Source organism: Apodemus sylvaticus, chromosome 7, assembly GCF_947179515.1.
Source record: "Apodemus sylvaticus chromosome 7, mApoSyl1.1, whole genome shotgun sequence".
Classification (NCBI taxonomy): domain Eukaryota; kingdom Metazoa; phylum Chordata; class Mammalia; order Rodentia; family Muridae; genus Apodemus; species Apodemus sylvaticus.
The window spans coordinates 100,917,947-100,933,831 of NC_067478.1; the positions used below are offsets into that span (position 1 = coordinate 100,917,947).

Below are 15,885 nucleotides of genomic sequence, written 5' to 3' on the forward strand. Positions count from 1 at the left end.
ATATATATATATATATATATATATATATATATATGACAAGTAATACTCTAACTCTGGCGGGCAAGATTATAAATTATTATAAATGCCATTATAAATGACAATCCCTAGAGTTCCCAGAAGGATGTAACCTCCAGTTCCAAATCTGTACTAATCAGAACAGGGCACCTCACTAATGATAGTATCATTTTAACCCATTGTATTCAGCTATGGCCGGTGAATCTAGAAATGCTATGAATCAAGACATGGAGATAGGAATCACTTCCCAGGACTACAAGAAGATTCCAAAACAGGCTCGGGATTACATCCCCATTGCCACGGACCGCACTCGCCTGCTGGCAGAAGGCAAGAAGCCACGCCAGCGCTACATGGAGAAGACCGGCAAGTGTAACGTGCATCACGGCAACGTTCAGGAAACCTACCGCTACCTAAGTGACCTCTTCACCACCCTGGTGGACCTCAAATGGCGCTTCAACCTTCTGGTGTTCACCATGGTCTACACCATCACCTGGCTATTCTTTGGCTTCATTTGGTGGCTCATTGCTTATGTCCGAGGTGATCTGGATCACGTGGGTGACCAAGAGTGGATCCCTTGTGTTGAAAACCTTAGTGGCTTTGTGTCTGCTTTCCTGTTCTCCATTGAGACAGAAACAACCATTGGGTATGGCTTCAGAGTCATCACAGAAAAGTGTCCAGAAGGGATCATCCTCCTCCTGGTGCAGGCCATCCTGGGCTCCATTGTTAATGCCTTCATGGTGGGGTGCATGTTTGTAAAGATCAGCCAGCCAAAGAAGAGAGCAGAGACCCTCATGTTTTCCAACAATGCTGTCATCTCCATGAGGGATGAGAAGTTGTGCCTCATGTTCCGGGTAGGGGACCTCCGAAACTCCCATATCGTGGAGGCCTCCATCCGAGCTAAGCTTATCAAGTCCCGGCAGACCAAAGAAGGGGAATTCATCCCCTTGAACCAGACCGACATTAATGTGGGCTTTGACACCGGTGACGACCGCCTCTTCCTGGTATCCCCACTCATCATCTCCCATGAGATCAATGAGAAGAGCCCTTTTTGGGAGATGTCCCGCGCTCAACTGGAACAGGAAGAGTTCGAAGTTGTGGTCATACTAGAAGGGATGGTAGAAGCAACAGGTAAGACATTTTGCCCTCCTCAGCCATGAGATCCACTCCCTGCTCTGAGGAGCTTAGACTGCTGGGGCTCTCACAGGTGCAACTTTGTGTGCAAGAATCCCAAGAGGACAGTGAGGGCAGTTCTATCCCTAATGTGACCTGAGGGGCAGTCACCCAAGATAGAGAACCAGCAATAGCTAACATGAGCTGAACTCACCACCATCTAGGCATGGTTCTAGATTTTAAACATATATTACAACACTGGGCCTCTAACACCTCCATAAAAGAGAATTCATGGTTTAGAAACAGAGGCTCAAATGTGACCAAGCACCAGCAAGCCAGGAGAACCCCAGAGCCAGCCCTCATGTCCAACAGGTCAAAATACTTCCTGTCCTAAGACACTCAGTGACTGGAAACCCTGGGCTGAGTAAAAGATGTGGCCATGTTGTTGAGATTTCATAGATTTATACATCAGTAGTTCTCAGTCTTCCTAATGCTTTAATCCTTTAAATGCAGTTCCTCATGTTGTGGTGATCCCCACCAAACATAAAATTATTTTGTTGCTACTTTCTAATTCATAATTATAAAATTTGCTACTGTCTTGAATCATAATGTCAGGACATATGATATGCAACACAGAACCACTGCTATACATGCTGTGGACCTCATCATTAGGAGAGGATAGTTTTGTCCTCTGTTGCTGTGATAAAATATTTTGACCTAAAGCAACTTGGAAGAGGAAAAGGTTTATTCTTTATTCATCTTCTAGGTCCATCATTGAGGGAACCCGGGACAGGCATACTGCTTGCTGGCTTGATCTCTCTTGCTTTCTCAGCTTGCTTTCTTATAATAAGCACAGGCCCACCTATCTGAAGGTAGCATCACCTAGAGCAGCTGGATCCTCCACAACAATCTTTAAACAAAACAATCTCCCGCCCCCTACATTCCCACAGGCCAATCTGATGGAGGCCACTGAGACACCCTCTTCCCAGGGGACTCTGGGTTGTGTTAAGTTGACAAAAATTAACCAGTTCAGATGGTACCCAGTATGCAGCCTTTTTTAAGTTCATAAGTATTCCCCCACAACCCTTATATTTAAGAGGACTTTTGTGCCAGATCTGCTGAGAGCCACAGACACTACCCTCATGGCCAGTCCTCCTGCATCTTCGGAAGGAAAATAATCCAACGGATGCTGTATCCATCTTCCTTTTCCTTCCTTCTCTTTATTTGACCACGTGGACTGAGCAGCAAGCAGACGCTGGGTGCTGACCTGTTCGAAAGTCACCCGTGCTCAGAATAATGCATCGGTTTCAAAATCTTGCAAATAGCATTTATAGGATTTCCATTCCCTTTTACAGGTCCAGATACTGGATCTCAAAAAGGCCTAGGCAGACATTACGTGATCATACTCCACTTTCACTTACAAGTCTCCAGATTTCTTTTTTTACATATCATACCGGTCCCCAAGATGTTAGAGGCTTGTTAAAGGTGAACAAGTGTAGCTCATCAGCCCTTGGAAATCTGTTTGCTGGCTGGGGGACTCAGACAGGACCTCTATAAACCTTCTTAGTTCCAAGTCAGAGTCAGGCAGGGTGATGGCAGGCCCTAGGGACTATGCCAAAGGCTGCCTGGCCATCTGCTGGAGGGCCGGAGCCTAGCCAGGAAGCATATGGTAGCAGCTGGAGGAGCCCCTGGGGCTGAGGACAGTCAGGAAGCAGGACGCTGATTGGAGTACGTGGGGACTCTAGGGTCAGTGTGTCCTTGGTAACAGGGTCAGCATGGAACACAGGATCACTTTCTAGGGAAGGAGCTCCTCTCTGCAGTCCTGAAGAGGGGGTCAGCCATGCACAGTCTCACGGATCCCTGGTGATATGCTCCTTACCACCAGCTGTGCAGGAGGAGAGCACCCACAGACACCCCTGGCAGAGGGAAGAGAGGCTGACGCTGTTTTCCTGATCCTCTCACATTTCCCTGAAAGCCCTGTCCTATACCTCCCCGCCCTAGCATAACCTGTGCTAGCTAATCTATGTCCTCTGTCTGTGGAACTATGAGGGCCACTGAGACCACCTACTCGCAAATGGCCTGAGTTGTTCCATGGTCATGTTCATGGAACCCAGCCTGGGCATGCATTCAGACACAGTTTGAGCAGCATAGTTCTTCCATACCCTTCCTATGTGAGTCTGGGCAACGTGCTTGTCTTATCTGCAAATGAAGAGGGTCTATCTCATGTGCTGGTGGGAAGACTAAAGGATCAAATGGAGTGCCACAGGTGAGACACAGAACTGATCTGTTCATTGAAAGGTAACAGTTGTAAGCAGCCAGGGTCTGTGGCTACAGGATAGCCCACGCCATTTCCTCAAAGCACAAACAGAAAGAACAATGGGAAGAGTCCTGAGTGAGGCACTCTTGTGGGAGTCCTATGCTAGGGTCTTTTCAAAGTCCTGGAAGCCTGCAGGCACAGAGTGGGGTGTCTAGTCTGGCTGATATCCAGGTTGGGTATTTTTACCTCTGCTGGGCTCATGGGTATACAACCAGGGGGAAGTCTGAATGGAGAGTCCTGAGTTGGGCAGGTATCACCCTGAGAGCAAAGAGAGGGGTGCTTTGGGGGACCCAGGCTCAGATGAGTGGGAAGCAAATCTTGGCTTTGCTCTGGTTTGTATTGTCCGTCTCCTGGAGAAGACCTAGGTAGGGACTGGAGAGGAGCTCGGTGGGACCTGGAGAAGGCTTTCCTTCAGGATGAGAAGAGCACAAGCTAGTCCTTCCTTGGACAGAATGTGAAATAAAAATTGTTTTTCTGTGACCCTAAGCACAGAGGCTTCCTCATCCATAAACAAAACAGCCCTCCCTCTCTGGAGAGGAAGCCACACCTAAAAATAACCCAGCGGTGGCAGGGCTCAGAGAGGGACTGCAGGCATTAGAGCATCCTCAAATCAGAAGCCAGGCTGGGTGTGAGTTTGCTCCCTTCCCTGTGCATGTGTGTGTGTGTTAGTTTGTGGATACATGTACAAGTGTGTATTCACGAGTGTGCAGGCTTCTACTGTATGTCCACTCAAAATTATTCCCCTATCTTGTGATGCCCGCCAGCTTCTCTCTGGCCCCTCGCCTTGAATTTATCTGTTGAAACCCTGGTCCTGCCTCCTTTCCAGTCTCAGGCTGCTACTCCTAAATGTCATGTTCAAAAACAGTGTCCTCGTCTGCAGGACGTATTGCATTTCCCCACCCTCTTTAGCATCCAGAAGTGTATTCTAGAATCTTGCTTGTTCATTGGCCATTTTCTGCCCTCGTGGTAGTTTGAGTTCCTCCATGACAGGACCACCTCATAGTCAGCCTCACCTGCCAGGCCCCTGACACAAAGAAGAAGTTCAAGGGATGCTTGGAAATTCATTGGAGGAATTGATGACTGGATACATGGATAGATGGAAGGATGGAGGGCGTCTTAGCTACATTTCTATTGCTGTGAAAGGACACCATGACCAAGGCACTTATAAAAGAAGGTGTTTAATTGGGGCCTTGCTTACAGCCTCTACAGGGTTAGTCCGTTTGTATCATGGCAGGAATCACGGCAGCGGCGGGCCAGCATAGTGCTGGAGCAGTAGCTGAAAGTTTACATCTTATCCACAGGTATTAGGCAGAGAGGAGAGAGAGAGAGAGAGAGAGAGAGAGAGAGAGAGAGAGAGAGAGAGAGAGAGAAGAGAGAGAGAGAGACTGGGCCAGACATGGGCTTTTGAAACTTCAATTTCCAACCCAACACCCCCCACTCCCCATCCCCCACCTCCCACCCCCCACCCCCATGACATCTCCAACAAGGCCATACCTCCGAATCCTTCCTAAACATTCTACTACCCAAAAGCCAAACATTCAAATCTATGAGCCTATGGTGGCCATTCTTATTAAAGCCACCATAGGCTCATAGAGAGATAGTTGGATACATGATTTAATGGCCCATTATTGGTTTGATTGAGTGAATAAATGGAAGATGATGAATACACAGTTACACGAATAGATGGATGACAGAACAGATGAATAGACGACTAGATGGGTATTGGATAGATAGATGTATATATAGGTGGGTGGGTGGGTGGATGGATGCTTCTTAATGCACATGGCTTCTGTTTCTCCAGGCATGACTTGCCAAGCACGGAGCTCTTACATGGATACAGAGGTGCTCTGGGGTCACCGATTCACACCAGTTCTCACCTTGGAAAAGGGTTTCTATGAGGTGGACTACAACACTTTCCATGACACCTATGAGACCAACACACCCAGCTGCTGCGCCAAAGAGCTGGCAGAAATGAAGCGGAACGGTCGGCTGCTGCAGTGCCTTCCCAGTCCTCCCTTGCTTGGGGGTTGTGCTGAGGCTGGGAACGAAGCTGAGGCTGAGCAGGATGAAGAGGATGAACCCAACGGGCCGAGTGTGTCCCCGGCAACCAGGGGCTCGATGTGAAGTCTGTGAGCTGCCCAGAGCCTTTTCTTGCCAGACACCAAGGAGCCTGGGAAGCCAGAGAGGCCAATTAGTTCAGTAAGCTTTGTGGGGCCCCAGGAGTATGGGAGCTCTACAGAGAGGAACAGTGTGTTGAGGTCTCGCATCTCCTCCTCAGGGCCTCCGAGCAAGTGGCCTTGCCTAGGCCTCCTGAGAAGGGCTTTCTAGGCCTCTGTGAGTAAGAGCATTAGTTGCTACCAGAGTGGGGCTCCCAACGAGAGTTCTAGGGTGGTATCTATTCTCTCTCTGGTTACTGGAATCTGATCACTTTCCTCCCTGGTTCTTGGTCCCCTCAGCACAATCCCTGAGGCCTGCAGATCAAGGGAGGTAATTTTATCCATGGATTCTAGGCCTCCAGCTGGGGATGAGTACACAGACGCCTTCCGGGGGCAATGCCTTTTAGTCTGAGGCCAAAAACCCACTGATTAATAGCTTCTTAGCAAGGCCTCTTGTTCACCTCTGATACTACCTAGTGTGTGTTTTCCTCTTCTGTGTCAAGTGGACACTACGGCTTACAGGGTAATTGATTTAATTAGAGTGGCCTTAGGACACCTAGGAGCACACACAATTTTGTCCTCACTACTGCCTGGCACCCCTAGTCATACTGTGCCCTGTGCTTCAAAGGAGAGTCCCCAGCAGTTGTACCTTTTGTAGAACTATTTGCCCCCAGAACTTCAAAGATCCTGCACAGTGGTCCCGGGGAACATATGAATTTCAGAGAGCCAGATGAGCTCATATGTCCTAACATAGGGATGGCAGACAGGAAAGAGACGCAAGGATAATTTTAAAATAAGTATCTGGAGCCTGGTGTAGTGAGGCATGCCTGTAATCCTAGCATTTGGCAGGCTGAGGCAGAATTGCAAATTTGAAGCCAGACTGGGCTATATAGCCCTGTCTCAAAAAAGCAAGAGACAAACTAACAACCAAGAAAACATCTGACACAGTTGTTGCATGGGGGGGGGGAGGTCCCTTAGAGAAAAATGGCCTACGATATACAAGTGACAAGTGGCCATTAAGACATCTTCACTGCCAAGCTGAACGTGGACCAAAGTCTTAGGCTGCCACTGAGATGCCTCTGGGCATTTCTTCTATGGGACAGCTCCAACATGGTGGTGGGACCTAGAGGGCAGGCCCTGAGAACAGGATGAGAGTTGGTGGGTGACTAGGGAAAGGAGAGTTAAAGAATGGAGAAGACCCTTGTGGTCCACAGCCTCAGAGACCTTTTTCTTCCAGGCTAGGACTGATGGTCAGGTCATTGAAGTGTCAGGTTGAAAACTGTAAGCTGGCCGGGTCTTGGGAATATGCTCACATGCTCCCGACACCCCTACCCCAGCATTCATGGCTCTCAACCAGCCTTTGAAAATAGAAGCACCTTCTTGCCAGGCCCTGGAGAACTTTCTCTGGCATCTATAGGGAGGCAAGAAGCTAAGGTAGCCTAGAGAATGGCTTCCCAGCCTCAGTCAAGCCTTGGTCCTCTCAGACTGGGTGCCCAGGTCCCTGGGCTGGTAAGGAGAAGGTGGCCTGGCGTGGATAGGTGCATTGTGGACTGGCCACAAATAGAAGAGGGATCCTTGCACTTGGTATCTGGACTGAACCTTGAAGATGGTCTAGGTCAGTGGGTCTTAACTTTCTTAATGCTGTGACCCTTCAATAAAGTTCCTCATGTTGGGATAACCCCAATCATAAAATTAGTTTTGGTCCTAATTCATAACTTTAATTTTTCTACTGTTATGAATTGTAATAAATATCCAATATGTGGGCTATCTGATATGCAATCTCTATGAAAGAGTTGTCCGACTCCCAAAGGGGTCATGATCCACAGACCCACATGTTAAGAATCACTGATCTAGGCAGAGAGGTGTGTGTGTGTGTATGTGTGTGTGTGTGTGTGTGCATGTCTGTGAGTGTGAGGTGTGTGTCTGTGTGTGGGGTGTATGTATGTATGCTTGTGTGTGTAGGTATGGTGTAAGGGTTGGTAAGTGGGTATGGAGTTAGGTGGGGATGGTATGTGTACTTATGTGTGTGTGGTATATGATTAATGTGGTGCTTCTATATATATGTGTGTGTGGTATGTATGTTTTGTGTGTGTGAGTGTGAGTGTGTCTGTGTGTGTGTGTGTGTGTGTGTGATGAGAGGGCGAGTCCCACAGTGATAAGGTGGGGATTATTCATCTTCTACATGGTGAAACAGGTCTAGCAGAGAATAGGAAATGAGCTGCCATCCAGGACATCTGTCCATTCAGGACAGAAAATCAGTGAACGGGTCCACAACACCCAATAGGTAAACTGCAGTCAGGAGTGCACCCAAGGATGTGCACACAAGGATGTGCACCCAAGGATGTGCACACAAGGATGTGCACACAAGGATGTGCACACAAGGATGTGCACACAAGGATGTGCACACAAGGATGTGCACACAAGGATGTACACACAAGGATGTGCACACAAGGATGTACACACAAGGATGTGTACCCAAGGATGTACACACAAGGATGTGCACACAAGGATGTACACACAAGGATGTGCACCCAAGGATGTACACACAAGGATGTGCACACAAGGATGTGCACACAAGGATGTGAACACAAGGATGTGCACACAAGGATGTGCACACAAGGATGTGCACACAAGGATGTGCACACAAGGATGTACACACAAGGATGTGCACACAAGGATGTACACACAAGGATGTGTACACAAGGATGTGCACACAAGGATGTGCACACAAGGATGTGCACACAAGGATGTGCACACAAGGATGTACATACAAGGATGTGCACCCAAGGATGTACACACAAGGATGTGCACACAAGGATGTGAACACAAGGATGTACACACAAGGATGTGCACCCAAGGATGTGCACACAAGGATGTGCACACAAGGATGTACACACAAGGATGTGCACCCAAGGATGTACACACAAGGATGTGCACCCAAGGATGTACACACAAGGATGTGCACCCAAGGATGTGCACACAAGGATATACACACAAGGATGTGCACACAAGGATGTACACACAAGGATGTGCACACAAGGATGTGCACACAAGGATGTGTATACAAGGATGTGCACACAAGGATGTACACACAAGGATGTGCACACAAGGATGTGCACACAAGGGTGGGCCTACAGCTGAGACTAGACGTCTAGGGTAACAGGAGACGCAGTCGCTGTCACAAAAGACAGACACTCAACTTGGCTTTCTGGATCCCAGGCTAGGCTTAGGCAGGCAGTGCCAGTTCTTTTCCTTGGTAGGCCGTGAATCCTGTCTTGGTCAGAACTAGCTGGTGCCTACTGGTTAGGACCCGGAGTGAGGCAAGTTGGTAAAGATGACGTAGCAGAGAATGGCAGTCTGATGGCCAGATGGGCTGTCTGACTCCTGTTTCACACTTGCTTCATTTGTGTTTCTGAAACATCCCCCTCCCCCTGCCAAGAGAGACCAGTGGTCAGTGTGAGCCACTGGGCCACCCAGGGCCACTGGGGTGTCAATGAGAAGCTGTGGAGACTATCAAAGAGGTGGATACACTCCTGAAGACCCCCTCATACCAGAACTGCTATATACTGGAATTAGTAAGTTAACAGACCCAATCAGGTTTTTGTCATGGTGACCTAAACATGAGGTGACTGCCCTTCCCATCCCAAGGACATCTCCATGTCAGTGAATAGTTGATGTCACAAAAGAAAAAAAAACCTCTTAAAATAATTTTCTGAAAGTTCCGGACCAATAAATTTAAAATATGGGTTTATTATCAAATGCCAAGTCTGATGCTGGCCCATATCAATGGGCCACTACACCTACATGTTAGTCATGGACCTTACTGTATGACTCTGAGCTCATTCCATCCCTCATGTCCACAAAGAACTGAAGCAGGGCTAGAGAAGACGCCAATGGTAGTTCCCAGGGACCTCTACTCCTTGGGTTTGGGGAGCTGACTTCCTGCCTTAACTACCACGTCCTTCCTCTGAGGAAAAATCCCTTGCTCCATGTGCCAGTAGAAATTCCCCCAAACTGGAGAAGACAAGTTCCTACTGGTTCTCCCCTCTCAATCCCCAGCCAATCTGACACCTCCTAGGTTCTGTCAACACAACCACAAGATCCTGTCTCAGTCCTCTTTGCTTCAGACATGGCTCCCGCTGGGCTCCAACACAATCAAGGAACCTGCTTGTACCATTTCTCTTGGCTGCTTTGAGATCCTGCCTGAGGCAGTTAACACTGATGGAGAAGAGGCCCTGTCTGACTGGGGAGCAAGTCCCCGCCTGTTATCTGTAGCAACTGGGAACCTTCATTCACACCTCTTATCCCATGGCCTGCCTTCCAGCTGGCCCCAGCTCTGTGACTCCTGAGGAGCAAGGAGCTTCTCCTGAGGGCGACACAAAGCAAAGATTGCACACCAACTTGTAAGACACCCCTGCCCCTGTCACGTGGAGCCATGGTTAGACCACTCCTGCATCTTTGGACTTGACCCCCAAACACTGCAGTGAAGGTGTCTGGAGCTCTCTGTTACTACAGATGGAGATGTCTCAAGCAATCACTGTGGGGCTATCTTCCTGCAAACACCCTTTAGGGATCAGTTCCCAGGCTGTGGCACAGACAGAGCCCAGCCCTCTGTCAGGCTCTGACAGATTCCCATGCTGTGCTGTAAAAGACATTCCCTTTTCCCTGCTGCAGGATAACTAGAAAACACCTTTCTCTGAGTCCCAGAGAGCTAAAGAGCCATGGAAAAAGAGAAAGCCATGTAGAATGGTTTTCCCCTAGAGGCTACTTAACCTCTGGGATTGGTTCTCTGACAGTATCCTAAAGTGCTCCGTCAAATTGCCCTCCCAGGTATAGGACTTCGGGCTTATGAAAAAGAACATCATTACAGTGCTGAAAGCTCACCCCCTGGAACGGCTAGACCTGAGATAGCTTTCTCATTTAAAGTACAAAGCTCCTGAGCTCCCATTCAGCTGATGCCCAGTTAGAGCAAACTCACTCCTGGTTTTGTTCATCTAAACCCGCAGTTACTGGCGTTTGGCATTTCGGCTGATATTGGGGTGGCAAGGTCAGGCCTGGAGAGAACACTTCCCCAGTAACAGGGCTCAGTCTCCACAGGGTGAGTAGACTACAAGATGGCAGTAAAGACAGCGATTGCCAGGGATTCACACAGCTCATCCACGGATAATTTTGACCTTTTATTTAATATTAGATGTTTGGGACGCCACCTTGTTGGAGAGTAACTTTAAAGCATTTTCTTCCTTTGAATAATTTTGAAAATAGCCACGTTGGGGAGTCCCTAGGCTACCAATTTGCAGGCAAGGCATAAGTTTACAGAATAATCGTTATCAGGGAACCCTGGGGAAAGGGCAGGGGGGCTGTGGTCGTTAAGGTTAACAATTGCAAGTGGAGACCTAGGTTTTCCACTGAGCATGTATCGGCAAGGGGTTGATGGTAGGTGCCCTCCTGTGATGATCATCAACTGTCAGTGATAGAATCTCACATGGACATAGCTCTCACTCAGACTCCACTGGAAAGATAACACGGCAAGCCAAGGTATTGATTCATCTTGAAATGGAGTATAAGAAGCCCCAAGCAGGTACAGGGCAGCTGCAGTGTGCAGGGCATGTCCCATGTCTGACCTGGCACCCACCCCCCAGGGTAATGAGAGAGAAGGAAATCAACACATATGTGGCAGATAGCGGGCACAGAAACTCCCCATCAGCAGGCAGCAAGAGCACCTGTGACTCTCAGTGTGAGGGCCGCACGAAAGTGGTGGGAATCAGACACAGGCATGAGCCAGCATGCTGTGACAACGGTCAGCAGCTTCACACAGGAGGTGATGCTGCCCCTGTCTGCAGGCAGAGCCAGGAATCCTGGGCAGGTGCCAAAAGCAAGGCTATGGGGAAAGGAATCCTCAAAGGGCAGATTCGCAACTCAAGCCTGGGTTGTGAATTGAGGAACGAGAGGTAGATACAAAGATCTAACAACAGACCCCTCAGAAACCCACCTCAGCACAGAAACTCTGCTCTACCCGAGTCAGTCAAACCCACAATAGGTACACATAGCAGATGCCTCCCTAGACCCCAGTAGACACCAGCAGCAAAACGTGTCCACCTGACTAATGGCTAGGGAGTGGGTTTGGAAATAGAAATGTTAGCTGAGATTTTTTTTTCCTCTAAGGGACTATATGCTTTTATTCAAAAGCTGCTATTCAAATAACCTTGGCTTCTGTGTGCTGGAGGCAAGAATTCTAAACCACAGGGGAGGGATGGGTGAGAAAGGGGATGTGTTAGAGCGTGGAACTTCATTCTTCACAAACGGTAAAAGTACGCTCGGAAAACCAGGGCCACTCAGGGTGAGGCCGCTGCTGAGAGATGCAGGAAATATACGTATGTCTGCACATTTAGTGTCCCTCTGTGTGCACGAGCTGAATGTTGCTGTCACATTCTGAATCACCTCTGAAATAAACATGTTCACGGATGAGACCACAGCCGGCCCTGTGTGATTTGAACCTTGCAGACTTGCCTAGCTGCGCTGGGACCTGGAGAAGCAGGCAGCTGCAGCCATTCAGGAATCCACCTACCATCTGTTGTCTAGGCCGAGGGGCGCTCACGGGTCTGGGCCACGGAGACAGCTAGGAAAGAGAGAAATGTGTTCATCAGATTGACTGTGCTCCCAGGAAAGAACCATTAAACGCTCAGGGCCATGCCCCCTCAGGAGTTGCACTGACAGTCTTCCCCTCTCTCCTCTTCAGTCTAGAACTTTCCCCATTAACATAATCTACCTTTTCAGGTCTCCACTGCCTTCCCATATATAAGGGAATTCCTATCTGTATATTCCTTGGAACCCCCAGAGCAGGAAGACCTGGGCATCTGTCCAGTGGTCATTCATCCTGACCATTCCCTCTGGGTTTGGTAAGCCTTTGCTAGATATACCAACACCTGTCTCATGGTGAAGGTTGAAAACCTGTGCATTAGGAAGCAGAAGTTCAGGCTGGGATATATCTCAGTGGACAGCATCATGTGAGGACCTGGGCCCAATTCCCAGCACCTCTAGGGGCTGGGGAGAGAATATACACTCCACAAAATGTTCAGTGGGCCTCTCATTTCATATTCCCTGGATACCTACTATGTTCCAGAAGCAACAGGAGACACTGTGGGTTCAAGAATGTCTCAGCTCACTCTCGCTGCTGGAACACACATGCCTCAGACTGGATAGCGCAGAATCAATGGGAATATCTGCTCATGTCCTACAAGCTGACATATCAAGATAAGCACAAGCAGATTCAGTATCTACTGAGGGCCTGTTCCTCCTGGATGAAAACCTCTGTGCACATGGTAGAAGGGGCAGGCTTGTTCTCCTACAGGCCTCCCATAGAATGGTGTGAATAGCATTCCTGAGGGCTAGTCCTCTTCTGAATCTTCCTTTCTAATTCTATTACCTTGGGGATTAGACTTCAACCTGCAAATTTTGGAGGTGAAAAAAACCACTCAAACCCTAAAAAGATAATGTGATCTCTTGCCTCCACGGGATTTGTTGCGTGTTGAGGAGCGCAGAAGGCACATGAATAAGAGAATAGCAGGTGCCAATAAAATCCAGGAGCCAAGCAGAGTGCTGAGCTCAACCAGGAACAGGACCTGAGTCTGACTCGGGGGCTCTTACCCTGGTTACTGAGGCTAGAGACTCAAGGAAACAGGAGTTCATCAGACAACGCAGACAGCCTTAGTCTTTGGGGGCAGAAGGACAGAGAGGCAGGGAGGTAGGGTGTATGTAAAGTCCGGAGGTGGGTGCTGGAAGGATCTGTAGTGCTGAGTGAAGACCGAGGCACTGCAGCCCCAAGACCCAGCCATGCCTTACTGGAAGGACTTGGATGTCACCCCAAGGAGAGCTTATCAAAGAGTGACCTAATGTAGAATGCATGTATGATCCTGTCTCCAAAGGGCTGGGATCACAGGTTAGTGTTTCAATGCCTGACTTATTTAAGTGAACAAGAAAAAAAGAAAAGAAAAAGAAAACCAGAAAGAACAACAAACACGAGGCTGAGGAGATGAGTCAGGGCGTAAAGTGCTTGTGAGGGTGTGTAAGGAAGCATAAAGGACTGATTCAGATCCAGGTCCCACTCAGAAGGCTGGATGTGACGACACACGCCCACAATCCTGGTACTGGGAGGCAGAGACAGCAGCATACAAGGGAGTCTCTGGCCAGCTAGTCTAGCCAGATAATGGGCTTCATGTTCAGTGAGTGACCCTGTTTCAAAAAATAAGGTGAAAGCAATAGAGGAAGACACGCAAACTGACCTCTGGGCTCCACAGGTGCACACATATATATGCGTACCCAAACACACACACACACACACACACACACACACATATCACATCACATCACATATATACCAAACACCACATAGACACAGACACCATATATACACATAAATCACACATACCATACACTACACACACACAATTACATCATACATACACAGCACACACACTCATACCACACACATATATACACCATACACATACCATATACACATGTATCACACACACAGACACACACAGAAAGACACACATACATCATACACCACACAGAGACACACATACATCATACATCACACAGACATACCACACACACACATATACCACACATGTCACACACTACACACACACAAACCACAGATACAAACACACCATACATACACAGCACTCACACCCTATACACCCCACACACACATACACCACTCACACATCACACACACCACACATACACACCACACACAGACATATGCACACACTATATATATATATATATATATATATATATATATATATATATACCATAATATAACACACACACATACACAACACATACATACAGTCACACAGCACACACAACCTACCCGCAAATATACATGAATAAACAAACTCTTCAGTATGGAAGGGGTCCTGGAGACTGGTCCCTCACTAGTGAAATGAGATTGTCTCTGAAGCATTATGAAGCTGTCCATCTAAGATCAGACTAACAAAAATCCGATGGGAGATCCTACGGATGTTCACTGAACTTCTCTGTGTTCCAACATCCTGAGAGGACCTGGGCAAAGAGAATGGAAAGAGACTCCATTTCGTTCTGCTGGGAGCTTCAGCTGAGCTCCACAGAAGGCTACACACTGACTGTTCTCGTGGTTTTCACACTGACTGTTCTCATGGTTTTCATCGACTCTAATTTTTTTATTTAAAATATCATTTTTAATATATAAGGACAATGTGTCTACAAATGCATGAATGTGTTCATGAAAATTTATTTTTAAAAAGGACTCAGCCCCAGAGGGATTTTCTCCAAACTCAATCAACAATTTGTCATCTAATCAATAATATTAAGGATGCTTACACTCACCGCCAAAAGGCAAGAGCACAGCCAGACAAGATCGTACCTGCTCCTCGTCTACCTGCCCCTTATAGAACACGCTGTGCCATGGTCCTCACTGTGGCCCTGAGGAACAGCTTCGAACAGGATGTTCTGTCAGAAGTAGCCCATCTCTTGAGGATTTTTGCTGGGTTTCTCCTCACTGAAGCCTAGACATAAACAGGTCTTGGTATTTCTCTTTCTAACAATGCTTCTTTGGGCCCAGCTCCCATGCTCCAAGTTAAAAAAGATAGAAATAAAAAGGAAAAAAAAAAGAGAGAAACCACAGCCAGCCATTTGTGTACAAATCTAGAGGGGAAATCTGGGCATGCTGGCTGGTCCTGAGTCAGGCCTCCCTCCCTCTGTGTGGCCACATGGCCAGAGCAGGAGGCAATATTTCCCAGCTGGAAGATCAGAGATAAGATTTCTACAGAACCGGGAAGATGGGTCTTAATTTATTCCTCATCCACTGAACAGCCCTTCCTGCTGCACTCTGGACAAGGACTAAGGATGTGTGGACCAGAACCTGTGACCAGAATGGGATATCCAACCAGGATACAAAGAGACCTGACAGCTCCATAGGAGAGTCTGGGGGTAAAGCCTATGAGCTCACCAGTGTTAGGGCCTCCTATAGCCCATCCTATTGAGTGAAAGTGTACATATGTGAACTCGCGCGTACACACACACACACACACATAGTCCTATAGACACACACACACACACTCAAACACACACACAGAGTCCTATAGCAATGAAAATATGAACTGTGTGAAGCAATGGTCTTACCTAAGCCGCAGAAGCAATGTTAGAACTAAGAGCAGAAGGATGAGAAAGGCTGATGGGTGGGAATGATGTACAGGGAGGAACCTAGGGAACCATGCCCTTGCCTGGGCATCAAGACAC

General features: G+C 48.0%; 1 protein-coding gene across 1 annotated transcript in view; it reads left to right on the forward strand.

Moving 5' to 3' along the window:
- The window catches only part of Kcnj5 (potassium inwardly rectifying channel subfamily J member 5), a 29,650-nt gene extending 22,384 nt beyond the window's left edge, over window positions 1-7,266 (forward strand). Inside the window, exons 2-3 of the mRNA XM_052188751.1 lie at window positions 205-1,143; window positions 5,244-7,266. Of these exons, the coding sequence (XP_052044711.1) occupies window positions 207-1,143; window positions 5,244-5,566 (1,260 nt within the window). The 5' untranslated portion in view covers window positions 205-206 and the 3' untranslated portion in view covers window positions 5,567-7,266. The remainder of the gene's footprint in view (window positions 1-204; window positions 1,144-5,243) is intronic.
- Window positions 7,267-15,885: the final 8,619 nt, after the last annotated feature.